Source organism: Cinclus cinclus, chromosome 10, assembly GCF_963662255.1.
Source record: "Cinclus cinclus chromosome 10, bCinCin1.1, whole genome shotgun sequence".
In the NCBI taxonomy this organism is placed as follows: Eukaryota; Metazoa; Chordata; class Aves; order Passeriformes; family Cinclidae; genus Cinclus; species Cinclus cinclus.
Window position 1 is genome coordinate 10,528,264 of NC_085055.1, and position 25,725 is coordinate 10,553,988.

At 43.1% G+C, this 25,725-nt stretch overlaps 1 protein-coding gene across 2 annotated transcripts in view; it reads left to right on the forward strand.

The window, feature by feature from the left end:
* LPP (LIM domain containing preferred translocation partner in lipoma) overlaps positions 1 to 25,725 on the forward strand; it is a 298,039-nt gene that overhangs the window by 175,871 nt on the left and 96,443 nt on the right. For both annotated transcript variants that reach the window (XM_062499363.1, XM_062499362.1), the window contains one exon: positions 7,013 to 7,687. In XM_062499363.1, the coding sequence (XP_062355347.1) occupies positions 7,013 to 7,687 (675 nt within the window). The remainder of the gene's footprint in view (positions 1 to 7,012; positions 7,688 to 25,725) is intronic.

The following is a 25,725-nucleotide window of genomic DNA, read 5'->3' on the forward strand; positions in this document are numbered from 1 at the left end:
GTTTCAGGCTGGGCCATCACAAGAAGTACAAAAGAGGTTATGGACAAAAACATTAACAACTACGTTGACTCCTTTTCCACCTGTGGTAGCAGCTGAAAAACAAATCAAACTCAGAAGCAGTTGTGTTCTTGTAACACTTTATGACATTTGCAAGGTATTCTCTTCATTGGAGAACCAGAGATGAACACTTTATTAGATTTCTCCTCTTCTTTTGGTGTAATGCCTGGGAGCAGTCTGTTTGAGTACCTTGATTGCTTCTGGTGATCAAGCCAGCAAATTGAATCCCACACATCTGCAAAGTCTGAGTGTGGCTGCTGATCCATGCACAGCCCCTACATCCGTGACACTTGCTTGTCAGCTGTAAACTAGAAGTGAGAGAATGATGAAAGTGTAAAGAAGAACTTCATATGATTAGAAACGTGTTTTGGCTAAGGGGTTTTAGGTTTGGACCAGACTTCAAAACTTTGGATTAGGTTCTAAGGACATTTTGACACTTAAAAGAAATCTGTGTTAGCAACTGAGCTGTGTGTGCGGCATAGCAGCAGTGCAGAGTTGTAAAGATGTGTCCTCAGTGTACTTGGACTGTCAGGACCTTATAATGAAGGCCAGGGAATGCTGTATATTGAAAATGCATCAGGTATGCTAAATGGGAGCAGTCCATCCATTCAGCATCTCTGGAGATGAAGCAGCCCAGCTGGAGCTCTACCAGGACTCCAGGCATCTGCAAGTCCCATATGAGAGGCCAGATTTCTCATTTTCACCCAGATGTTATTTCAGACAGAAAAAGGTTCAGGCAGGTTCAGGGAAACTTGGCCATACATTATCACTGGCAAAGTAGCTTGTTCAAATACAGAATTTGAAGTCAGCGGGACGTAGATGTGTCTGCACATCAGGAAAGCCCCTAAAATGCCTGTTCACATTTTCAGGTACCTAAAGGCCCAGGTTTCAAAGCAGAGTCTTTTATTTTTATCTGGGGTTATCTTTCCCAAACTGAGGGGGAGCTGAAGTTTGCTACCTCAGGCAGAAGGGAGGCTCAGCCCAGATGCTGCTCCTGGGAAAGCAGCAGCTCCAGTTCCACCACGAGCTACTGTTCAGCACAGAGGTAGAAGAGGAGGTGGGGAAGGGTGTCCCATTCATGTCAGCCCCCTTCATGCGCTAGAAATAAACTTGATACACAACCTCTTCGTCATGCCTTGGCTAGAGAGCATGACCTGACCTGCCCTGGGGCAGGATCCTGGCAGATTGTCTGAGCTGCTGGCGCTCAGAAATCCCTTTGGTGTGCTGCTTAGCTGAGCTTGAGTGGCAGGGCACTTAATGCAGAGAAAAGGGATCTCTGCTACTTACAGTAACATCAAAATTACCTGCTTATTGTGGAATTTGTCTCCACTAACTTGTGCTGTCTAAATATTCAGTGACTTGTCTTGCCTGTTTTTACACTTCTTTTATAGTCAGAGGAGTGAAGTAGATTCCCACAGTGGATGATTCATCTCCCCTGTTTTAGGCTTCAGTATTAGAATAGGATAAATGACCCTGTGGAGATACATTTCAGTGAGAGAGCTTTAAGCACCTCCAGCTAGCCAAGGTGAATGCCCATCATTGTCTTAGGAAAAGCCAAATTAATTTTTTGCCATTTGCTGCACTTTCCACCCAGACCTCCAATTTCCACCACCATTGAGTGCTACTTAAAGGATTTCAGGTGGCCTGAGCTGGCCCTGTGTTTCAGCCCAGCTTGTGTCAGTGGACCATGCAGGAGAGGGGCTGAGTTAGGAGGAGAGGTGCTGCAGTGGCCCATTGAACTGGCAGCCCCCTGAGAACGCCGCATCCTGGGTTCAGCCCACCGGTAGTTGCCAGGTTTCTGTCTTTCGAGGAAGAAGAGTTGTTTCATTCCTATCCTGGAGTAATTAGTGACTGAAATGTCCAAAAAAGGCAGCCCCAGCTAGAGCCGTGGTTCTCAACCTTTGCTCTGCAAACCCTGGGGGGTCCATGGATCACTCCTAAGGTAACTAAGAAGAATTCAGTGAAAGGTAACTGAAAAACCCATGTTTATTGTCAATGGATTAACTTTCTCCATAAAGGAGCTTGTCTCTGTTGAAAAACATTTGGGGGCTGCTGAGCATACAGGTTGAAAATCACTAAGCTGGAGTACTGTATCTTTGTGTGATAATTTGACAGCTAAAGGGCTAAAGCTACTGAACTATACCTTTATGAAAAACCGTCTGGAGAATTTAATAGAATGTGATAAACTTTGTATTGGCACTTTTGATTCAGTCTCTGAAACTTGAGTAACTGAAGGGATTCTATTAAAAAAATTCTACAAATGTGCAAAATAAAAGAATGAACTCCTTTTCATATGGATTCCAGCTGATCATATGAGCATCATGCTCATGCTGTAGACTGGGATTATTCTGTACTCTTTTTTATTTAACCCTGACAAATGGTAAAGAATTATAGGTTAATTTCTGTAGAACAGCAGGTATCGTCCCTAGTACCTATGCAATGACTTTTTAGTTGTAGATGTACATTGAATTTAATTTAAGATCTAAGTAAATAATTTCTACAGGATGAGGAATCAAAGATACTCAGGATTTTGGGTTTCCCCACCAGGGTAGCTTTGAATCCAGACACTCAGCTCTGACAGTCAGATCCCTTGGACAGTGTGGCTTTGTCACAATGCCATACACTTTTCCTATGATGGTTGATACAAGAAACTCTTGAAAATGTTTGTTAACCTCCTCTGCATTTATGAAGACAGGGTAGGATTTGCCAAGCAAAATGGTTCCCCTCATGGTTATACATGGTAAAATGTTTTAGAAGTGTTTTGGGTTTTTTTCCTCCCACATTTGATTGAGTTTTACTTGATTTTGTCAGTATTAGTTCACCTTTACTTGAACTGCTGGATAATTCATTTGTAGAAGAGGCAGTACATTTAGGTACTTCCATCTGTGTTTAAACAAGGCTCTTGTGCTTTCCCATTTGAAAAAAAAAAGATTTTATATTATAATGCTTGTGGCAGATGAGGTTCTGAATTTAACTCCTTCCTACTCTAGTTTCTCTTAACGACTCTATGTTATCAACACCTGGGGTTTCTAGTTTACTCTCTTTGCAAATATGAATTTGCAAGAAAGGGTTGATGGTAAGTAGCGTGGTTTTAATTTGCACTTGCGAAGTGTGTCAGACAGTTTCATCAGGGCATGGTGAGCAGAGGAAAGCCTGTCTTCCTCTGAAAACAGCCCTCAGAGGATGTCAGAGAGCGTGTTTGGCTGCGATAATCACTTGCAAATGCAGTATGGTTTTGAAATGAGCTGTCCAGGAGCTGCTGGAGAAAGGGATGCCTGTGCTCCTATGAATTCACTCTTTGTCTTTTTCCTTTTTCTTTCTCCTGTTTCTACTTGTTTTCATGTTTCTGGGCTGTCACTTTGATGTGCATTTGCATGACTCTACCTCGTTGTGTTGGTGGAAGTTCTATGGATTCACTTAGATGAAACATTTGTGACAGTCATCTATTTTGCTAGACTGTACCCAGTGTTATAGATAGCCCCTTCCAGCCTTCTGTTCATTACTCCATCTACCTAGCATCTTTACAGCCTCATCCATCTCTCCTAACCTCCTAGTACCTTCCAGACAGCTGTTGAAATCTCTCTTCTAGTGGTATCTGAGTACCCTTTGCTCATCCTTCCACACACTGCTGTCCTCAGAGCTATGGAATCTTGTCCATAGTTACTGTTCATTTATAAAGTTTTTTCTTAATGCATTAGTAATCTTAAGGTTTAAGCCTAGGGTGATATTTGAGTGCATTGCTGGACTGTGGCCACCCTTCTCTCTCTCTCAGGCAAAAGGGCAGAGGATTTGTGGCAATACCTCACCTGTGCCCTTGCACAAGAGCTACAACCAACTTGTGTCCCCATAAATCATCCATGCTGCAGTAGTGTTAAATTCCCTGTAGTCTGTCCCATTTCTCTACTACACCACATCAGCTAGCCTTACACCTCCCCCCTAAACCCCAGCTTTCATCACACACTTGCCCAGTGCCCTCAGAGGAATTCAGAATGAGTCACGCAGGGTGCCTCTGGGGACTCCTACTGATGCAAACTTCCTCCTCCTCAAGGCAACCTGTGGTTTGATGCCACAATGCAGTCGGTACTTGTTAGCTCGGGCCTTCGCTGTGGAGTTGATAGCAAAGTTTGGGCTCTGCTCCCCCAAACTTCCACCTTCCTTCATTGGGTTCTGGTGCAGGAGGGATACTCCCAGCTTGTCCTCTTTGTGGTCAAACACAGGAGCTGCTCAGTGCCAGTCCACAGATTGTGAGGGTTTGGAGTTTTTTTGGAAGAAGAGTGTATCCTTCATTTGTAAGGTGCATTCCAGTCCAGGCAGGAGACTGGCATCAGCCCATTAAGTGAAGTGTTATATGGATGTTTATGTGTAAGATTAAAGTCCCCCAGTTCTTGAGATAGGATCAGAAGAGCTTTAGTAGTGTCTCATGACCTCCTTCCAGAGTCTGCATTCAGAAATACAGAATGTGATGAACAGGGCTCACTTAATGTTGTTTTGGTTCGGTCTTTCCCCCTCCCCCAGACAGGCCATTGTCTTTTTAACATTATCTACATTCTACCTCTTCACATGGAAAAGAAAAATGCTTTTCTGGTGGTAATTACATAGTGCTACATTGTGGACCTTTCATCCCATTACAGTAAGTGGACAAACTACTATAATTTACAAGAACAAAATAGGTGAGGAAATGGGAAAGTTTCTGGCACTCCCAGACATAAATGTCAACCTGACATGGGAGAACAACTCTAACAGAAAACAAGTTTGCTTGCTAGCAATAAGGGCTAGTGCAGTTGTGTTCTGATGCAGGGATGGAGGAGTGCTGGCTTCTCTTCAGGTGTTTCAGATGAGGAAGAATTGGGCAGTATTAATGGAGGGCTACAGACCCTTAACCTGTCCCTGCCCTTGCAGTTCAACTGAGACATGCTTCAGCTCTTCCTTGCTCTCAGTTTCAAAATCTCTTCAGTCTGTCTATGTGCTGCCTTGTCATGGATCTGTTAGCAAGGTCAGGGTGTGAATACACTGAGATGTTTTTCCTCCAGCAGAAGTTTGCTGCCTTATTATTCCCCATCTCTGAATACACACCTTTTACACCTCTCAGAACACACTGATGCTCTTATTTGCCTGGGGTTTTTTGCTGATTTATAGTGTTTCCTTGTGGGAGGTTTGCCCTGGAGGTGTGATTGCTGGAGTAAGGTCTTTACTAGTGCATTAGCAATTAAGTATTTGCAAATCACTAGGGAAGAGATGCCAGTTGGGTGGTAGAGCTTCCTTATTATCCCTTGGGTAGACTGCTTGCAGGCTGTGAACTAGAAGCTGAGTGGTTTGCACTTATCTTCTTTTTCTTTGTGTGAGGTGGTTACAAAATGTTGGGGAACACAGCAAACATAGAGGATGGGTTTCTCCCACCCCGTGCAGAGGATGAGCTTGGAACCCTTGGAGGCTCAGGCTGGCTGAAGTTCCCCCAGCCCCCTCTGGGTGGTTTGGCAGCAATTAATTGCCGCCACCTGCTGACCAGGCACAGGATTTCTCTGGCCCCAGTACAGCTTGTGCATGTCCCGAGGAGTCCCCACCATGCCCTCCCCAGCAAGAGGGTGGTGGAGGTCATAAAGCAGGAACGCCTGGGGACAAATACAAGGTTGGTCATTTAGAGGTGGCACATGTCTTACTTAGAGTGCACATAAGCATGGGTGAAGGCTGAGCTGGTCTGCTTTTGGGCTGCTGTGAACTTGTATATTATCAAGCAGATCATGGATGATATCAAACCTGGTAGAGGAATGAGATATAACCTCATATAACTATGGTGTTAAGTGCAGTCAAATGGCATGTCTTCACTTTAATGCATTTCTCTGTAGAAGGCATAAAATTCAGATACTGTTTTAGAATAAAGGAAAATAGAGAAGTCAGAAATTTTACCTAATCCTGAAGTCTAGAAATTCAAGTTTTCTCTTCTTTTATTTAGTGAAAAGACATAAAGAGTGTTAGTCACTGTTCTTCAGAAACTATTTCACATTGTTAGCTCTTTAACAAAGGTGTCTTTTCACGCTGGTGTTTTTGAACATTTAAGTGCGAGGTAAGCCAGACAAACAAGTACATTAGACTGAAGGATGTACGATGCCTGTTAGACAGCGTCACTGCACCAAAGCTTCATTCCATGGCCAAATTGCAGGAAGCGGCAGCGTTTGCTGTGATCCTGTTCCCTGGCTGCCCAGCATTGCTGTGCCCGGGGCACCGGTGCAGGATTACATGGCTGCCATGGTAGGAGCTGACTTATGAGGCTTTTGGAAATCCTGACCCGCTTTCTGCCCTTTAATGAAGCATGTGTAGCATTTAACTTTTCTGGGGTCACTCCAGGTTTTCAACCAGTACAGCCAGGGTAGGGATACCTCAGTGACTTGCTTTGATCAGAGTTCATTCTTTAGCCTGGGGCCTGCTTGCAGTCTATCCCAATCTGCTGCCTCCTGCAGTTAAAGGAGCTCCTGTATTGGGGCAGAACCCTACAAGTGCTCTAAGGACCCAGTGAATTAAATGTATGCATAGAGACTGTAATCTCATTTGCTCTCTTGTTCAAAATGGCATCATTTTCACAGGAACGCATGGGGTTTTCCCTAATTATCCTCTAGCAAGTCTCCCTTTTTTTTTTTTTTTTTTTTTTTTTTTTTTTTTTTGCATGTATCGTTTTTTAATTTGTTTGCTTCTTTAGAGGCGGAGAAGCCTCCAAGGAGAGATGAAATGCCATGCACCGCAGTTCTGGTCAGCTGCTGTGGTGACATCCCTGTTCTGTCAGAGCAGGGGAAGGTTGCTACTATCATTCTATAACGCATGGGCCTAGGTTATTCTTGCTTTCCTAAGCAGTTTGAGTAGCTGCACAGATGTTTCTGTAAACCCCCATTTCCACCCTTGTTGCTTGACTCGTTGCCCAAGCGGTCACCGCTGCTGACCCTGTGTCTCTCTCCTTGCTCTCCAGGCCCCGGGGACCTCAAGCAGCTCTGCTGCCACCACCCCATCCGTGTCCACTCCTGTCACTGGCCACAAGCGGATGATCATCCCCAACCAGCCTCCCCTCACCGCCACCAAGAAGTCCACTGCCAAGGGCCCGGGGCAGCCAGCGCCCATCCCGGTCACTCCCGTTGGCACCCTGAAGCCGCAGCCGGTGCCGGCCTCCTACGCCACGGCCTCCACGCCGAGCCGCCCGGCCTTCAACGTGCAGGTGAGGACGGCGCAGCCCAGCCCTCACTACCAGCCACCCAGCCCGCAGCCCGGGCACTATGGCGGCCTGGGGCCCGGCCAGCCCTACGGCACCTCGCCGTCCCGCCAGCCCGCCGGCCCTCAGTACGGAGCGCCGCAGCCCCACGGGCCCGGCTACGGCTATGCCCCTCCGCCCGGCCGAACCGCCGAGCCCGCCTACGGCTACGCGCCGCCGCAGGGCCGCTACCAGGAGCCCTACTACGGGGGCTACGGCGGCAGGAACGGCTCCGAAGCGCCCTACGGGCCGCAGGGCTCCTGGAAGGCCGAGCCGGCCTATCCTGCGAGTAATGCCATGGGCCAGGCTCCCCCTGGGCTCTACCAGCCGGCGGGCACGAAGAAGACCTACATTACTGACCCCGTGCTGGCCCCGCAGCCGCCCGCCCTGCAGCAGAAGGTAAGAGATGCCAGTGGTCACTGGCATTCCTGGGAGAGCCACATGGCTGAACGTGGCCTGGGACGGTCCCTGAAAGGCAGTGGGGGTTAAGGCAGTGCTATCAGAGGTGTGGGGCGCCTACATATAGCTTCTTAAAAGCTGGAAATAGGGAATGCTCATCTGCTTTGGAAAGAGCCTCTGCAGGGGATTAGAAAAACTGTCAGTCTCAAATGGTGAGATGGTGTCACATGTGGGAGCATGGTGTCAGCCCACGGGAGGGAGGGAGGGAGTCTTCGTCCCCGTGATATGCTGTTGCCTAAGGAGCTCCCTGGCCATGCCTCTGTAAGGCATGGCTGAACTGCAGCCTTTTCTTTGGAGCACTCCCAGGGTGCAAGATGAAGTGAGAGGTTGGATGTGAGCTGCTTCATGTGCTCCTGGACATCCATGGTTCAGCAATTAATCCTCCCTGTCCTCAGGCAGATGGGAGGTACACGAGAGGCTGGTTTTGATTGTGGTTCAGAGTGATTGTGGAGGTTGTCCTCTGGTGTGTTGCTGTTCAAAGATCACTTATCACTGAAACCACATGGAAATGAGTCCCCACACAGCTCAGCTCTGGTTTTCCTCTCCGATGTTGGTACACCAAGTGGCCCCCATCCACTTTAACAAGTGCCTGGACCTCACAGAGTGAAGTCAGTTTGAAATAGAAACTTAAAGTGGGTCTGCCTGATTTCTCTGCCCAAGCTGATCCTGCCTGGCTTTTGTCACTTCTGCTGGTGGCAGTCTCTAATGTGGCTCTGGGAGGACAGAATGTTGTAGCTTTGTGGGGCCTTCATTGTGTATGACAAGCTGAGGTTCCACAAAGGGTGAGGCAGGGAGGCAATGATGCTGTTGCTGCCTAGGCCCACCTTGGCATGTCTAAGCACATCCGTGCTCTTGAGTTTGTGGGTGCTCACAGGGAAAGGGGGAAAAGCCTCCGATACATAACAGAAAGCCTGTCCCTTTGTCATTTCCTTCTCTAACAGCACACAGATAATCTTCCCTGAATTCCAGGTTTCCTGACAGTGGGAACTTTGAAAGGCAAAGATGTTTCTCAAGGCAGTTTGGAGAGGGCAAGAAATCACAGGAGTCCTTGAAATATTATCTACTAGCAGCTAAGAAACTGCTTTTTCTTCCCCTCTCTTAACAAGAAACTTTGAAGCAGGGAGAGAAGCAATAAACTCTTAGCTCTGCAGGTACTTGTTATAGAGCTTAGACTGAAAAATAGCGAAAGACACAAAATTTGCACATAGTCTTAACTGGTGTAAATGGTTGTGGTTCCAGTGGAGTCACTGAGGAAACGCTGAGGTACAGCAGATCCATATTTAGACTTTTATAGATACAAGTAGGCTTATAAAAATAAAAAATTTAAGAACTGTTGTTCAGTCAGCATCTCTATGGAAACGCAAATCATCTTGAACCACAAACAGCAGAAGCCTGTTAGTCTCATTTGCATTACAAAGCTGGAGGGACAATTTAATTTAATTTAGCTCAAGTTTGGGTTTCGTGTACGCCTATATATATTTATATATACATATTGGTATGTGTGCACGTGGCAGTTGCAAATACACAGTGCAGAAATACTTCATAAGTATGTCTACAAAAAATAATTTTGATTCTTCTGCAGAACAGACTATCATCTGCTAGATGATAAATCCCTCCAGAAACTACCTTTCTCTTCCAACCTGCTAAATAGCTGTTTTTTTACCTGTTTCACTTTTGAGCTTACAAATCTTCTGCAACATAGTGGTGGCAGGCTTTGCCTTTAAAGCAGTGTTGTCCAGCCTTACCACATGCTGTTCTCTTCCTTTGCAGAATAACTCATTCATAAAATTGACTTTGGAAATTATTTTATTTAAAAGGAAAAAAAAATGACTGTGTTAGAGCCATATATCTGTTAGGGGGAATTGTCACTGTAATTTGACTTGGCTATCATGTGAATTTTAACATCTTTTCCTACATACGCACATGATTCTGCATTTGGTTGTGTTTTGCCTTTTCAAGGTCGATTTGAGACCTTTCAGTTAAGGAAACAGAAAGGGTAAGAAGCATTAATACATATTACATAAAATGTAAGACAACCTTTAGGAATTTTTCTTCTTGCAAGGGAATGATTTAAAAATATCAAACAATTTCTAAATGTATTCAGGAAGGTGCACGCCTAATCTTGAACACAGTTTGTGTGCAAATTATTAAGGATGTTGTAGCAAATCCATCTCAGATTAAAAGTTCATGGTCCTTAATTCTATCATATACCATGATCCATCAGTGTGAGAGGCAATATTTTTCATTAAATTTGTTTCATGTTTTTAAAGGGTAAAAAAAAAAAAAGGTTTATATTTGGTGTTCTGGCAAGGAAGAGGTTCATGACGCTGTTGCTCTGTATTTTTTGCTGTGTACTAATCATGTTGAAGTCGCTGCTGATCCAAAATAAATCTGGATTGGTATGGGAACAGCAAATAATCTGTACTGGTTCTTAAAGCCTGCTGAAAACAATGAGTTTTACTCACAGACAATTCCACGTTGCATTCTGTCGTTGGGCTGCTTATGGAGTGAGCGTCATGCATGTGAAGCCTCTGGGCATTTTAGTCTTTTGCAGCACCCTGTCTAGCATTAGTGCCCAAGTCCTAGTTAGGAAATGATCTGGTGGAGTGCATGTCCTCATTTAAACCTTCGTGTGCTTCAACAGCGAAAAAGCCTCAGGAGCTTTCCCTCCTGGGTGGTGGGTGGTGGTGATTTCTGTAGGAGCAGCAGCAGCGTTTTCATGAGACCATTTGGCTCCTCTCGTGCTCTTGCTATACCTGCTCAGACCAAATCAAAATCTGAAGCCTTCCCTCTTAACTTCTCCTCTCCCAAAGGGCAGAGGGCACAAGGACAGGGTGGCTCATTAGGTACACTCATTTCTGGCTCCAAGATGTCCATAGTAGAATGTGACAAAGCCAGTTTCTGACATGGAGTTTCCCAGAACTTTGCCCTGTGGCCAAAGTGGGACTGGTGAACTCCCACTACTGACCAGCTCATCTATCACCAAATGTTTTTGTGCTGGACTGGTGAAGACACTGAAAACCCTTGTTGAGTTCTCTTGTCTCCAAATAGGTCTAGGTCCTTTCACTGCCTTTGGTCATGTTTGAGCATTTTTGAGACACTATCATAATCTCTCAAGTGGATTTGTGGACCTTTTAGGGACCTGATGTATCTCTTGGTGTATTTGAGGGGTGGCTCTTGGAGATCTGTTCTTCTTAGACCTCAGATCCCAGCTATTCTCCTGATTCTGCTCATAGGCTTTGGGAAGCACATTCCTTCCTAAAGGGACCTTCACATTTTCAGCATCTGGACTAGGTGCCACTGAAGCCATTTGGAACAGCTTTGTAGCTCTGGTCCAGAATGGTGGAAATCTTAACAAAAAGATTGATATCTTAAGAGCAATTCACCAATTTGGTAAGGACAGAAGTGTCTTGTAGCTCTGATTTAGTACAGCATCCAAATCCACATTCCTTTGCTGCAGATTTGCAGGAGGGAGAGAGGAGCAATGTCCCTTCATTAGCTGTGTCTGTTCTCTCAGACATGGCACAAGTGCCCAAGTTCCTAAACCTGATCAGCTACAGGTTTCAGTGTCCCCATTCACACCTATGGAGCCATCAGTGGATGTGGAGCATGCCCTCCTCTTCAGACAGCTCTTCAGTTTTTCACACCTTTCCAGTGTGCACCATAAAAAGTGGGAAGACAACTGTAAGCCAGGAGGATTTAGTGAGGCAACTCATGCCTGTGGCATGGTTTAGGTGGTGGTGGCCACTTGTGACTAGCAGACCTCAGCCAGTGAGTGGTTTCCACGCTGCTGGAGGTGATTTCTTTGCTGCCTGCTGCACCAAGCTCTGACATGGTCTCATGCAGCTTGCAGTGCCCAAAGGGGACTGTGACGGCTTGCTGTTTCCTCATTTTACACAGCTTTTGTCAGGTTTTCCACTGATTTAATGTCTGTGATGGAGACATTCACTTGGAAATTTCATCTTTGCCTCAGAAACATATGCTCACCAGTGCCCTTCGCTCTGACTGATGCACTTCTCTTGTACTGGTCTAATAATTTTTGCAGTCTGCCATCACTCACATGAAAGATATACCTCCGGCATTTGCGTTTGAACTGAGACTAATTCTCTTGCTGTTTGCTGTTAATTTAGCAACTAGAAATTTTTCTTTCTCTGCAGATGAATAAAAGCAGTGTGCCAGATTCCCTCCTGCTGTCACAGGGATATATTCCTTCTTAGTGTTGCTTTTGACTTGTGGAGAAAGGCAGGCAGCTTGCTTTGCGTTGCTTGCCTCCCCCAAAGTGTCTTCTCACCCAAACTTTTATCTCTTCACCCAAGTGTCTTCTTCACAAAAGTCACATATCAAAAATTCTCAATGGGTGGAATTTGGAGACAGTGTAAAAGGATGATTGAAGTTGGTTTTCTGTTAGTGTGGGACAGTGGCTTCCCATAGTTTTAATATGCTCAAATAAAGCAAAATGAAGTAAAGTTAAAAAGGGTTATTTAAAATATTTCACTTTAGCATTTAATGAATTTAAAAAGTCTGAAAACTAATGTCAAATGAAATAGAAGGTGAAATTCTGAAATTCAGAGTTGAATCTGCGACTTCAGTGTGACATTTCAAAATTTCCAGATGAATATGCAGTTCCTTTCTTTCCTGAGAATAGCAACAAATGTCAAAATGTTGACATTCTTCACAAAACAGTAATTCAGAGTTCTAACCAGCACTAGCTGTATATCAGCTGCTGACTCTGTCATTGCTTCTGGGTGGATTAAATTAAATACTGTTGGTTCTGTTAAAATGAGGAGGAGGGGAAAGAAGGCAGTTATGTCTAACAATAAGATGAGAAGCTCAGGACTTGTGGTACTATGGCATTGAGAACGATGTTTTCCTTGTCAAGTTACAATAAATCTCTGCATGAAAATCTTTATGGGTTTTTTCAGGTGAATAGGTGCTGGCAAGAGATGCAAAGAGGTGTTTTCAGAATGGTGTCCTTATCCTGACTGCAGTAATCTGACACAGTCTGGTTTATACCCTAGACTTTTGAAAGAGCCCAATTCTTGGCTCGAAATGTGTTTAACATGTTCATTTGAGAACTTTACTCTTTGTTCTTTGTATTATATTTTTATTATTTAAGCACTCCATATACTAGCAGGAACCAGCTGATGACAGAGCAATTAATAATTTTTTGCTCTTGGGAATCATATATTTGAATTGTTTTCCTGAAATAGTGAAACAAAGAGTTGCCAAACAATTACCTTGAAGTTAAAGATATCAGGGAGCCTGCAGTTACAGGAGTAAGTCAGGTCAGCACATACTGAAAAGCCAACTTAAATTTACAGCTTCAGGATGCAGCTTTTACAGCTTTAGCCTTTAGTCAGCCACAATGGGTTAAAAATATAAGAGGAATAACTGAGAAAGAGGCTTTTGGCATAATACCTGGATGTTCTTTCTTGCTCCTTCTTAAAATAAGCTGAGGACAATGCCTCCACACATGATAAGGCATGGGGCAACCTTGAAGTTAATCAAGGGCTCTGCTTCTGTGCTGGTTAACTCTTGATAACCAATTTCTACCTGGAGAGATCCTGCCAGACTGTGTTACAGGCTAACATAAGAATTTTGGGTCTGAGGTCATAAGATGCAGTGAGTGTATACTTACATGGCATCAGACAGGGAGGCTGGCTGGTTTCCAGGCAGTGGGGTTTGCCTGAGCCCTGGGGCTGCCTGAGCTCAGGTCTTTGAGGGGCAGCCCAGTCTGTAACATGGTGAGACAAGGATGGTTTGCCTTGCTACTGGTTTACAGTTTTCAGTACAGAGAGCAGCACCCATAAAAGTAAGTGCCACTTAATTTGCAGGCAGACTGGCTATTGTATGTGATGGTGCTGCTGATACTGGAGGAGCTGATTCCTTCCACTTAAAAATACACTGCAGTCCAACCACATTGTAATTCTTTCAAAGCCAGAGCACCAGAGCATGTGAGGAAGCTGTTCTGTCAGATAACCTCTGTGTCATTGTCAAGTTTATTGCAATGAAGCCAGAACCTGAATAGGTAAACTTGTCCAAGGTTAGGCACCAATTGGTTAGGATAGTAGGGCCGAACAAAGAGACTTGGAGCATCCTGGTGTCATTTGGTGGCTCTTCTGCTTGAGGTGAGAAGGTGTCTGGCTACCCTGTTGGTGTGGAGCTCTTTGGGCTTACTGACCTGATGGTAATGCCAGTGTTAAGAGAAGTCGTTATGCTCACAGCACAGTGACAACATAGATGGTGCTTTGAGTGATGTCCTATTTTGGCCATGTCATTTGGAGTGGATCTTCCTATATTTGGGTGGTTTTCCCACTGACCTCTGTGAAGCATATTGCAGTCTTAATCCAGTTTTTAATGGCACACATACAGATAAATTAGAAATTGTTTGTTACTGAAGCACCGCTTTGTGTAGGGGGCTGTGCCCAGTTCAAAAGATGAATAATTTTTTCCATGAATAGGGATGGTTGTGCATAGATAGGCTCTTAAGCCTAGTACCTGAATGGACAGACAAGTTAGAAAACTATCATATGGTGCACACTGAGCAGTACCAGCCATGTAGGATCCCACCAAAAATAGATATTCAGTTGTAAAGATTACAAAGTAGTCTATAAAGTCTGCTGATATAATATTTGTTTCATCCAAGAATAATGGTATGAAGCAGTTGCTAATATATGGTTACATTTACTGATCATAAATGTTCTGGTGTTAAACTAACTTTGGCCTCCACATAATGGGCTTCCTGTTAAGATTTACCTCTGAATAACTATAAAGAAATATGATACAGTAAATTTAATAGCAGCCCTTGGGGGAAAATAAGTTAAAAAAAGAAGAGATTTCCTATCACAGGCTGAAAGAACTCCTGCAAGGCAAACAGAATCTGCAATTACACTGACAGTTTTGTTCTTAAATGAAAATAATAATGAATTATAAAGCTGTAAATTTGTTTTCACAACAATATTTTGTTTTTATAACTCATACTATTTCACTTAGTAGCTGCCTGGCTCCACAGCAAGTTACATAACATGATATTATGAGTATGATGCCTCAACTTTTTGTCTAGGGAATTAATTTAAGGGCTCTAAACTTTCCAGTCACATTTTCTTCTTTGTTCCAGACACAGTGTATTCTCTCTGCTGGAAAAAATATCAGATGAACTACGTCTTGCTTGTAGCAGAGTAATATTCATATGCCTCTTTATCCACACTAATAGGGCTGTGACTTAGTTTCACATGGCTCCTCAAAATAGTCCAGATTGAAATCGGCCATCTAAAGTCAGCTACACAAAACAAATTAGAGGAGTGGAGCTGCTGTGTGTTAGCTGATCAATGCAGCATTAGCGAGGATTTTCCACAGTGTGCTTTAGCACCAGCACAGACAGATGAATTATTTTTACTGTCGGTATCACTTGTCTTCCCAATTAAATATTTTTCTAAACAAACAAACAAAATTTCCTCAAATGAGTCGGCTGTAGCTTAACCTCACTTACTAGGATTAGTTTAGTCATCAGTAAAATGGAGCCCCACCTGAGCTATAATATACACCAGATTAGCTGTCATAATTTTCATCCTATTATTTCCTCAGTAGAGTCTATTTTACCAGCACCTGAAGAATCTTTTTCAGGAGTTTCCTCCAGCTTTGTGAGAGCTGGTTGTTCATTAAACAAATCACCTTCTGTTCTGTTGGTGCTGAGATAGAGCTTAAAGTGAAAACTCTTGCCTTTTCCATGGAGAAAAATGGCCTAAGTGGACAGGGAATCTCCTGCTGTGTATATTCCACTGGTGGATTCCTTCTAGGCTGTCACCTGGAGCCCTGGTAGGTTTAGTTTTGCAGTCCAAATCGGCCAACAGAAGAAATCTCCGTGAGGAAGTGCCCTGCAACATTTGTATTCTTATAAACCTCTGTTCAGTGTGTACCGTGCAGACTCAAAGATTCAGGTGACAATTGTGTTTTCCTGATCTGATGATCAGCATCAGAAAGGTGCCCTGCATCTCCTTCTCCAGCTTGTGTTAGAAGGCTGCTTTTCTGTTCCTTGCTGCATCAAAATCCTTTCCCCCTCTGTTATGCAACTCTTACTTGTGACCTCTCTTTCCACAGGCTTTATCCCAAAAACATGCTTTAGAAACACATCAGTTCTTTCATGACCTCATTTGAATACTTAAGTTAAATCTTTCTCCTGAACTCATTTTCTCAACTGCATTTCCCATCATCTAGATTTTTCACAACTTTTACGTGTTTCTACATCACTTTCCCTCAGGGTTCTCGTTCTCCAAGGCTTAGGCTTAAAATTAGGCCTTTTGCTGCTGTAGAATTTCCAGATCACTGAGCAAGTGTTAGATGAGTCTTTTTAGTAGATTTTTCAGTACAGAGAAATAATGCAGTTGTACTGCAGACAAACATGGCCCTGTAGGTACCAGAGGGTGTTGGGAGTGCATGTGCTTATGTTTGTTTCTTTGTGAGGTTGCTCACTAATAAATATGTCCATACATAGTTTTCAAATCTGAATTTAGCTTCCCACCCAACTTTCTGTACCATTTTACCATCAGGTCAATTTCTACTGAATAAATACGGAACAGCAATTAAAATCATATGTGTAATTAAAAGAAATTAATTATAAATTTAAACATCATGAAGATAAGAAAGGTGAAAGGATAAAGACAACTGCAAGCTCAGTTCTTTGTGACCTGCTTTTGAATAAACAACATTATATTCCACAATCAATTATCCAAAAAAGTACAATGTGTTCTGTTGCCAAAAAAAGGTTGTCAGATAGAAATGGTTAGTCAAAAGGACACATGCACTGGAGTGAACAAGTGAACATTAGTCTATTGTACTCAGTATGATATTATACAAACAGAGCTGGCTTGTTACTGGCTTTTTTCTTTTTTTTCTTTTTTAATTTTTGACCACAGATGTGATTATGCAGCTTTTTAATATTACTTCATGAACATATAATTGCAGGCTTCAGCAAGAGGTGCAGACCTTGCTAGGGAAATCAAATAAGGTATGCTCTGTGCAGCCCAATAATAAGGCTTCCAATACAAAAGTGGAAAAACAAGTCATTAGTTACAACCATCGAACGAAGGTCTAATGGGAGCCACAGGATAAACATTCCATTTTATTATGTCTTCGTTATATGTTTTGCAAGAATCCGTGGTTATAAATTAAAATTGCTTTTTGCAGCAGTGGCTGTAAAAAGTTCAAAATCTGTGAATGTACCTATTATTTTTATTTATATCACAGCAGGCTGCTAGCAAAATTAACTTTTTCCCCCTTCTGTTAAAAGATGGAAAAAGCATACAAATGCATATCTGCAGGCCGCACTCAAAAATGCCCCCCCCCCCCCCAACTTTTTTTTTTTTAAATCAAGATGGCATCAATTTAAAGTGGAAGAGAAAAGAGGGGAGGAGACCCAAACATCTCAGATAAAATTAACTTCTTTGCCATTACACAAGTTGGTAGGGTCTGGTGTTTGTTTAGAAATTTAAATTCATGCCAGTGAAAGCATCCAGACTGTACTTTGACAGATGAGACGAGGCTTTGCTTGAGACCATGTCACTGACAAAGCAGAAGAATTTCCAAGGCTCTTCTGCAATTGAACTGGCAGTCATGGAGACCCTGATTACCAGCAAAAAAAAGCAGTATTAGAACGGGATTTTCCAATACTGTCTTCTGCCTTCTGAGCTGCTGTGTGAGGGAATGTGTTCAACCTCTCACCTGCCCCAGACTCTCTCTTGAATCTTCCTGTGAAACAATTTTTTTGTTGTTGTTGTTTCTTAATACAGCATTTGGAAGTCACTGCCCCAAGGTAACAGCCAGAGCAAGAGATCTGTGGAATGGAAAGTAGTGGTGGTTGGAAGCACCTGTTTCTCCTTTTAGAAAGGATACAAAGACATGCAGTCCTAAACCTTCATCACCCTCATCAACCCTTCTGCTTCCATTTAGGAGTTAATTATTAACTGAGGTGCCATAGGCAGCTTCTCCTCTCCAGAAGAGAGTCTGTCCTGGACAGGAGAGCTGTGGCTTTCAGTGTGTAAATCCCAAGCATCAGCAAATGACTTCTGAGCTGTACTTCTTCCCCTGATCTAGGAAAGCCTTTTGTCAGAAACTTAAATTCATTATGTGGAACCTGCATGTACAAGGGAGAAAAATAATTGTATGCAAATGTAAAAAAAGCAAAAAACCCACTGTCATAGAGACTTTTTTACTCTTTCACATTAGCATTCCCATGGGCCATTGAGGAAGCAAGCCAAGGTGGTCTCACTTGGGCTGGGAATTCCTGCTCTATGCAGGATTGAGGTTCATAGACATCTTTCTCCAAGGACTGGTTGGAAAGAGCCTCCAGACAGAGACCATAGCACATCTGTAGGATGGATCAGATTAAAAAATGATCCATGTTTTTGAGTCACCACGGTGCTGCTGTTGTTGCTCCCTGGTTATCGCCATTGTAATTCTGCTAGTGGTGCTTAGTATTCTAAATACTAGATGATGCCAAGAATTAAATCCCATGGGACCTAATTGTTTTCATGTCATTGGGATATTTAAAAAAAACCCCAATGTTTAGTGATGAGGAACCTGTTTTAAGGTAAAAACCTGGATTTTTCAACACAAGACAAGTTCCTGCAAGCTTTGCCTCCCACTGTGCTGCCAGTTGCTGAGAAATTATTTTATTTCCCAATTTAGATGTTGGACAGTGACTCAATATGCCCTGGAAATACTATCATTCTAGCAATTTTCTCATGTGGTAGCTCAGCTTAATGTCAGAGAAATGGGTAGTTATGAGTCCAGACGCTATACCGTTGAGCTTGGGTTCTAAAAATAAATATTTGGTTAACTTTTAGTCGTCAACAATTTTCTACTGCCACACATGTTAGAAAATGGAATAAATGGCCTCATGCAATTCCAGGCACGCTCTGTGGTCAACAGAAGTATCTGCAGAAGGTTGAATATGGTGGTAATACAGATAAATGTGGTGGCCACTCTTGCCATATGGTGTCTGCCTCCTGATGTTTAGAACCTTGAGAGCAGAAGAGTTAACTGTTCAGTAAGAAGAACAAGTGAGCAACTATGCATCTAGAAAGACCTTATTAGCATTTCTCAAATGTCTCCTTTCTGGCTTGAGACTTGGTGGTTTAATCTTTTTCCTTCTTAGTTTCCTCTCTAAAACAGGTATGTTTACCTCCTGTATCACGATGGGGGTTTCAAGACTTGATTGTCTGCAAATTAGTTTTAAAGTCTATAAATGCAAAGTAGTCATCCTGTTTTCTGTGTGAAAGGCAATGAAAATCATGTGCAAAGCCTCTCACAGCAGGCATAGTGGTTATTTGAAATGAAGGATATTTCTGCATCTTTGTATGGATATGAAAGAAAGATCTCTCTTAAATCTGTGGCTATTAAAAACAGTTAACTTTTAGCATTTATGTAGTGTTTTATATTGTCAGAGCTCTTTTATGAATCTCAACTAAATTCTTTGCCAAGCCTCTGAAAAGCTTATGGCAATATTCTGCTATTATGGTCATTTCCCCAAACCCACAGAGGGAGAAAGTGACTCAGCCAGGCTCATATGGGTAGCAGCCCCATGGCTTTCTCCTCCCTTGGCGACAGACAGAAAGCAAGGACCTGTTCCAGGCAGATAAAAAAGATTCCCACAGAGGTGGAGAATGAGCTATTTAATCAAGTCGTACAGTTTTATAAATAAGTCAACATTAGGAGAGTAAGGTATATACATTCCTTGAGGAGCAGTACAGAGCTGTGACCTTGCCTGGATATAGGGCTTTGGTGGGATTTAGGATGAATGTGGCCCACTCTCCCACATGCTGTGTATATGCTTACAGCAGAAATATGCAGTGCCTCATCATGGCTTAAGTCCCTGTTTTATTTTATTGCCAAGCATGGGGAAAGGCCAGTGAGATCAGGCATGACTACTGACATCCTCAGCTTTCTTGTTACTGAAGCATCTGCATGTTTTATGGGGAACCGGATGCAAAGAATGTGGGAAATGAGGAAGGGGATAAATGTTGTTGCCCAGTGTTCAGGTTTGTTCAAGCAGTTTCCTTTGGTCTTCAGTCTGGGATGGTTCATCAGACATTTGGTGGCCACGTTATGCCCCATTTGGTTTTAGAAGGCTTTAAAACAAACTCATTTATGGAAGGAGCTGTGTTGCAGCTGGAGTCGGGCTATCTCTGTACAGTAATTCCAGCTGTTGCTGAAATGAGATGAGAAACCAGAAATGGAAAAAAGCAGACATCCAAGAAAGCCACAGCAGATACAACGCCTCATATATGAAGCACATATACAGAATTTGTATAGAATAGCATTTTAGCAGTGAGTTTGATCTATCCTGTGAAGGCTTCTGAGTTGCAATGTACAGGTCTTCATTTTTTTGCAGTGTGTGTATTGGATCAGAGTGATGTCACTATAGCAGTATTGACTTTGGAGAAACTCTCTTGATTTAGTAACAGCTGGGAGTATAGAGCAGAGGCTAACATAGTATTGTCATCTGAGCTTCTCAAGCAACAACTGGGAGACTGAGTAAATCATAGAGTAGCCTTTTCTGTTTTCTTGTTTCCTGCCTGCCTAAAACAATTACACATTGAACTGGTTTCTGGTACAACACTGACTTTATGGTTAGCTCTAGGGGAATCAACACCTTTTCCCTGCTGGTACCAGCCTTAAGATTTTTCAATACTTTCTTTTGTAAGACATTGTTTCTAAGCAAACAGAGGTTTTACTTCACATATAGGAGAATATCCCTGTGTGAGTTTTGTAAAGAAGAAGGAAGAGGAGTGCTGTAACAGAACAGCTGAAGTAAATGACACCCTGTGGTGGAAACCCTTCCATTTCTGGGGAGGTTTGCTGTAACATTCAGAGTGGGCTGTGAGTGACTGGGGCTGTTTCTGAGCAGACATCACCAGTGATGTGAACCTCATCAAAAAGGACTGTTGGCAGTATAGGTAAAGAGCAAAGGTAGGTATCAGGAGGGGTTGGTTGTGAGCATGCATCCACACAGATACTAAACAGAAATAATGTTGAAAACTTGGGCCATTTTTACAGATATACATTTCTTCCTAAGCCTTCTTTCCAAGCCCCCTACTCCTGATTTTTCCCAGAAGGAGTTCTCTGAATCTCACATCCTATTTTTCTTGGACAGAGTTTTTTTTTTCCTGCTTCTCTTATGCTCTGCATAAGACACAGCTGTTCACTCCTCCTTGGTGATGAATATATACAAGGGCCAGTATACAGGGTCCAGAGCATTGTGATGACAGTGAGCAAGGCAGCTACACTGAGCTTTTGCTGATGAGAGTTTATTACTCATGGTTTTGTATCAGCTCATATCTGTCTCAGCTGTTCTGCAGGTGGCTTTCTTCCCCAGCACTGACTTTTCACTTGAATTGCAGGAGACTGCAATTCCTTAGCCAAGGTGTGTGGCTTTCCTCAGACCTGTGTCATTGCCACTGGGTAAATCTAGATTGGCGGGAGCTCAAGAGATTTGAGTGCTGGGAGAACTATGAGGACTCAAATTGTGGGACTGCAAGAATAAATACAAAAACCGACCTGACAAAAAGAAGCAACTTAGCAATTGCTGACATAAGTTTAGTTGGAGGTTTGTTGTGGGATATTAACACCCAGATGCATGCACATGTGTATAGACAAATATCAGCAGGGTAATAGCACTTCTAGAGTTCTGCCCATGTCTTCAGTGTTGGCTCATCATCCATGATTTCTGCTCTTTTGTGCCTTCTGTTCATGAAGTTTAAAGTACTAACACTGAGGACTGACTCCTACAACCTTCAGCTGAATATGTGCAATGAGTTGTTTTTATCCATGATATTTGAGTGCCCTAATGTCAGCCTTTAGCACACTTGATCAAAGAATTCACCAGCTTGGTCCCTGTATTACCTTCCTTTTCCCTGGGGTTTACTGTGGATGAGCTGTTTCATGCTGGTTTCCCGCATCAACCTGCTTGCCCCAGAGCAATTCAGGTGGCTCATTCTCCTTTCATAGGAACTTTGGTGGGATCACTAAGTCTTCCCCCTAAGGAAGAAGCCTGTGTGCAAGCAGTTAAGGACCATAAGAATGCCTCTGAACAGGCAGTGCTCATCATGCAGATGCAAAAACCAAACCTTGTTTGGGTTAATTAACATGCCCAAGTCCAAAGAGAAAGTGGTATTGAAGTGGGGGAAGTGAGCCAGAGGTTTTGGCAGGCAGTGGTCTGTGCTTCCCCTGAAAAGGGGAAGTTGTAATGGCACCTGTAAGGTTTGCGGGGTTTTGTGTGAGGCCATCCAAACCACCAAATCCAAATTTCAGTAAATCTCTCAGTTTCCCTTTGTTCCTGCTTCACTGGGCTCTCAGGAAATCTCTGAGGGAAAGGGCCATGTCTTTGTGTCCTCCTGGGAGCTGCTGGCACCACCTAGGAGCTGAAGTCCTGATGTCTTTGCAGTGATGCTTCGGAATGACATTGCCTCTCTGGCTGGGATGCACAGGGCAGTGAGCAGAGCACACACGGACGGCTTGAGTGTGTGTGTGTTTGCTCAGCAGAGTGCAGCTGCCTTGTCTGCTTGTTTCAGAGCACAAGGGAAAGGGGACAGCCAGCGGTCACCAGCCGCCTTTAGTAAAACACGATCTCAATTAATCCTTTGGTTGTGTTGTTTATTAAGGGACAGCACTGCCCACACAGCATGTAAGTTTATCCCCTACCTTGTCTTAGTCAAAAGGCTAGGGCAGCCTGACAATTCAGCAAGCCCAAAATTCCTCCTGTGGATGACACTGAAAGAACAAACTTCAAGAAAAGCTTTCAGTGTAGCTCAAGGCATAGCCAGTCCTGCTTGTTTGATCTCTCTCTTGCTACCACAACACCCATTAGTACTTGCTGATTCACAAGTGCACATATTCCCTCTCGCTCTACATCTCTCTCTTGCATTGTCTAACAAACAAGGAGTTTGTAAAGCTATCTGGCGGCTGGTGAAAGCACTGAGCACCTTGCAGAGCTGACCTTCAGCATTTTCCTTGTTGCAGCATGAGTAGGTTTAACTTAAAAGTGGCAGGTTTTAAGTCTGACCAGGGCCAGACTTACATCATGTTTGATGCTCTGTTGGCCCAGCAGTATTTGTCTTGGTTATACTGTTGTAGTAGTAGTGAATTCCAGAAGTTCATTGTTATTTCTTTTTCTGTGTCTTCAGCATCCTGATCTGTAATACCGGTAGTCCTTCCATTTTTTATTTTTTCCCCAAACCAAGAGACTGTTAGAGATACCACCTTCTGCAATCTTGTGTTCTGGAAGGCCACTGCATATATCCATTGCTCTCTTTATCTGGGTTATTTGCAAATCTCCTGGTGCCTTGTATATAGATCAGCCTCTTGAGAGACCTGCTGTTTTCCCCACCAGTGCATGAGCTGTTTTGGTCCCAGTCTTTGCTGTGGAGAGTTTTCTGTTGTCATTCAGTGTCTAGGGACCTGCTGGCTTTCTTGAGCACCTTTGTTGGCTTGTGCTGGGACACTGGCACTTGTTCAGCTGGGGCTGATGAACTGTGTGTATTTGACATATCATTTGCTCTTGTCACACCATGTGTCCTCTAATTACACCCTGGATGGGTGCCAGCAGGAAAAGGACAAGACATACAGCACAATATGAGATGGCAGAGAGGTTTTACTGCTGTGTGAGGAAAGATTTTATCCTGCCCTTTTAGCAAATGTTTGATATTCAAAGGAATGTCCAAAGTGCTCTCCTTGTTCTCAGGAGCTGGGGCCCAGCTCCAAGCAGTTGCAAACAGCCCTCTCAGCCTTGCACAAGGCTCTGTGATGTGAACACATGGCTGTTTTCACACAGGTCCTCCCTGCACAGGAGTGGTGTCCTTAGTGCCAAATCACCTTTGAACCACAAAGCACTTATTAATCCCACCAAAAGCTCTATGACTGACTGAGACAAATTCACCTTTGAAAACTGAACTAATGCAATATGATGACTCAGACACATCAAGGGATTTTTTTATTTGTTTGTTTTGAACCACAAATGGTGCTGCCTGAGGTTTACCTAGGGTCAAGCTACAAACTATAGAGCCAAATTTTGACTGTACTGATCTTTGAAGCTTAGCCCATTACAGGAAAGCCAGTCCTTAACTGGGATACATAATCAGATTCTATTTTCACCTGAGAGCGGAGAACTGATCTCTAACTTCTACAGTTCTGCATTTTCTGTAAAGTACATATTTATAGTCAATGTACCACAGCCACATGACTGGTAAACAAGCAAGTCCCAAAAGTAAAGACTGTAAAATAGGAAATTTATGGACACTATTTACATCATCAAAGTTTCCCTAAATATTTTTAACTATTATCATTTGTCTAATGTTGTCATCATCTTTTTTGTTTGTTTGTTTCTTGTTTTTCTTAATTGACTTTGTACAGATTCCTTCTAATATGAACTACACACTATGTTTTGCTGTTATTTTGTCTGGGAGAAATGTTCATCTGATTTGGAGAGAAATCCTGTTCAGGTGTGAAGATAAAACAAAGATTTGTGTAGTAGGTGCAAATTTTGTCTGTTTTCATCCTTTGTTTTAATATGAATATAGCATTTAGGTGGGGAGAGCTGATGCTCATTTCTAGTGCTAAACTAATTGTTGATCCTCCTGAACTGAGAGAAAGTAGCTGACAATCCCAGGGAAAAGAAAAGAAGAATTGTTTGGGGCATGTGCCATTTCAGACTGGGGAACGTAACTTTTGCTTTTCATATCTTCATGTGTGATCTTGCCAAAATTTCTAGCGTGCTCACAGTGCTCTGACTTTATTGCTGCTTTGCTTTTTTTTTGACTTGCGATCATTTCAGCTTCATTACTAACAACTAACACCTTTCATCACTCTCTCTCTGTGTTTATTTAGAGATTGACCTTTTGAGTGTTTGCACTAACAGTTTCTCTTTGTGAATTGTTCAACCTCTGAAAATAAGTTCCAAGAAAGGGAATGTTATTTTTCTCTTGCATACTTTCAGGATTCAGAAGCTATGCCTGTGCACCTGCTTTTCAAATGAAGCACACCCAGCTGCTCTTGCCTGTTCTGGGATGCCCAGAGCTTAGGAGACAGTCCCCAGTAATGATAATTAACAGCTGTGATTTGGCCTAGAGCGTGGCGTTAGGATTTATTGACAACAGTGATAACTTGTGTCAAGCACTTTGTTTTGGGTCCACTTTGAAAAGTCTTCTCTCAGGGATGCATAGTTTCTCCAGAGCTGCACACATGAACAGCATTTTCTACCATTTGCAGGGCTGGTTATGAGAAAGACTCTGCACAACCTGCAGCATTGAGTAGAATAAAAGACATACTCTTTTTTTTTTTTTCTTTGCAGCACCTGAGATGCAAATAAAAAGCAGAGAAATCTTGCATATGGAAGAGTCTGCACATTTTCAGTTTTTTGAAATCCTTGGCTACAGAGAGAAGTAAAGTGTACATATGTTAACAGGACAGTGAGGTCTAGGTCTGATGGTCATTCTAGAGGTTAATGTGTTGTCCTCTGAACCATTGATAAAAATTCCTGTATGAAGAAGAGGGGGCAGAAAGTTTCAGCAGGAAAAAGCAGAAATTCAGATCAAAGTAGAGGAGCAAGCACTGAAAAAGCCCAGAAGCCCTGTTTGCTCCAGAGCAAAGCAAAGCTGAGGAATGGAAGACACAGAGAAAGCAGGACACTAAGGAGTGATGTCTACCACAAACGAAAGCAGCTTTGGAATGGTTATTGCCTAGGACAGCACTTAGGAACCCCAGTGCTCAGAATTAGTCTAGAGTGACTGTGAGGGCTTTTGACAGAGCTCTAGGATGCATCTCCTCTGTTAAGTGTGAGAGAAACAAGAAACCACAGGGAAATGACTGCAAACCCCCTTGTCAAAAGCTTTGAGAAATCTTCCTTTTACTTTTCCAAACTTGACACTGTTATCCCTAAATCTGTTACATTACAAAACACAGTGCATGTACAAGCTGCTGAGTTGCTG